Source organism: Myotis brandtii, unplaced genomic scaffold (genome assembly GCF_000412655.1).
Source record: "Myotis brandtii unplaced genomic scaffold, ASM41265v1 scaffold1408, whole genome shotgun sequence".
In the NCBI taxonomy this organism is placed as follows: Eukaryota; Metazoa; Chordata; class Mammalia; order Chiroptera; family Vespertilionidae; genus Myotis; species Myotis brandtii.
Window position 1 is genome coordinate 454465 of NW_005355029.1, and position 2084 is coordinate 456548.

Below are 2084 nucleotides of genomic sequence, written 5' to 3' on the forward strand. Positions count from 1 at the left end.
CCCCTCCCGCCCCGTGCCCATTGGTGCAGCCTCTCCTCCAAGTCCGTCTGACCCATGAAACCCGCACCCCGCCCTGGGCCCGATTCTGCGACATCTCCCCCATCTCCCCTGAAGACAGGCTGCCGAGGGTGCAGCCAGGCCCCAAACTAGGCAGTGTGGGGGCACCCTCCTCCCGTGGGGACAAGGTAATAAAAACCAAGAGTGAGCCTGGCCGGTGTGGCTCAGTGGTTTGAGTGTCGCCCTATGAACCTAGCAGGTCACAGTTCGGTTTCCGGTCAGACATGCCCGGGTTGTGGGCTCGACCCGTGTGGGGCCTGCAAGAGGCAGCTGATCAGTGATTCTCTCTCATCATTGATGTTTCTCTCTCCTTCCCCTTCCTCTCTGAAATTAATAAATATATAAAAAAAACACCAAAAAGTGAGCAATTGCCGGGCCTCACCTCCCTCCTCACCATGGAAGCCTGGCCTGGGACGGGGGCATCGCCGGCCACACAGACGGGACTCGGCTGCGGGCCGATCCCCGGAGCTGCACGCAGTCTGGCCCCGGCCTCTGCGTGTGGGTCAGGGGGGGCGGCCTGATGCAGGGCCACGCTGGCGGGCGATGGGCTCTGAACGCCTGAGCCCAGCACCCCTGCCTTGAGGTGTCCTTGGCCAGATCTGCCTGTGGCTCCAGCGCTGGCCCCTAGCCACCCACAGGGGCCCCCCCAATCCCCCCAAAACCAAAACTAGGGCCCCGGACGGTGAGCAAACCCTCCAGGGCACTCAGGGGGCGGCCTCAGCTCCCAGGGCTCCGCGGGGAGACATCCACCTGCCAATGGAGAGCCCAGCGGAGCCCGGTCTGGTTTGCTCAGTGGTCAGAGCGTTGGCCCTCAGTCTGAAGGGTCCTGGGTTCAATTCCTTTTTTTTCGGGTTCAATTCTTGTCAAGGGCATGTACCTCAGTTGCAGGCTTGATCCCCGGCCCTGGTTGGAGTGTGTGCTGGAGGCAACCAGTGGATGTGTCTCCCTCACACTGATATTTCTCTCTCTCTCCCTCCCTTCCACTCTCTAAAAATCAATGGAAAACTATCCTCAGGGGAAGATGAGCCAAAAAACCAAAACAAACCCAGCGGAGCTGAGGCCACCCCCCAGGGCAAACACCAGGGCTGGGAGGGTGTTGAGCTCAGTCCCGAAGCCCCTCTGGCTCTCTGCCTGGAGTGTATGTGTGTGTGCAACCATGTGTGCCTGCATGTGCATGTGTGAGCACGTACAGGTATACGTGCACACACAGCCTGTGTGCACACGAACAGGTGTATGTAGACACGTGTGAGCGTGCATGTGTGCTCACGTGCATGTGTAGATATACATACACATGTGTGTATGTACACACGTGTGTGCATATAGCTGTGTATGTGAGATCAGGACTTGAGCTGCACCAGCGGGCATTGGAGGGGCCCAAGCTGCCACACAGCACGGTGGGGTGCTGACCCCTGGGTGCCAGATGGGAGGGGTGTTGTGACCCCGAGACAGGGCTTTGGGTTGCAGGTGAATAGACGCCGAGGCCCCAGTGGTCAGCAAGGGACTGGCTCTGGCCCTGACTCCTCCCCTCGCCCCGAATGGGCCCCTGGTGCTCGGCGCTCAGCCCTGTGACTCCCAGGGTCCCACACATGCACTGCTGGGAACAGGAGAGCAGGCCCATCTTCGTGCAGACAGACGGCAGGTGAACGTTCCGAGTGGGCGGCTGTGGGAGGGCAGCACCATGGTCACTGCGGCCACTGCCAAGGGCCAGCCCACAGGAGGGTCAGTCATCCTGCAGGAGGGCCAGCGACAGACGCCCGGTGGCCGCACACGCTCCCTCAGGGAACACCCCTCCCCACCTGCAGCAAGCAGGACGGACGAAGGACGAGAGCCGTGGCCGGCGTGGCCGCTTTATTGCAAGTACAGTCAGTTCCCCTGGAGCGGGCAGTGAGGCCGTGGTTTGGCCCAAGCAGGGAGGCAAGAGGTGGACGGCCACGGCCCGGGAGGCTCCACGCGGCCAGGCGGGGAGCTCTGCCAAGCTCTGGGCCCTGGTAGGAAAACAGGCAGCGTCCGGGCCCGAGGGCAGCTGG

At 62.0% G+C, this 2084-nt stretch overlaps 2 protein-coding genes across 2 annotated transcripts in view; one reads left to right on the forward strand and one right to left on the reverse strand.

Annotated features, from left to right (window-relative positions):
- Window positions 1–1529, forward strand: part of LOC102252652 (cytochrome P450 2W1) — a 17725-nt gene extending 16196 nt beyond the window's left edge. Inside the window, exon 11 of the mRNA XM_014535270.1 lies at window positions 1522–1529. Within this exon, the coding sequence (XP_014390756.1) occupies window positions 1522–1529 (8 nt within the window). The remainder of the gene's footprint in view (window positions 1–1521) is intronic.
- A 248-nt stretch (window positions 1530–1777) lies between these two features.
- Window positions 1778–2084, reverse strand: part of LOC106725180 (chromosome unknown open reading frame, human C7orf50) — an 11612-nt gene continuing 11305 nt past the window's right edge. The window contains exon 4 of the mRNA XM_014535271.1: window positions 1778–1786. Within this exon, the coding sequence (XP_014390757.1) occupies window positions 1778–1786 (9 nt within the window). The remainder of the gene's footprint in view (window positions 1787–2084) is intronic.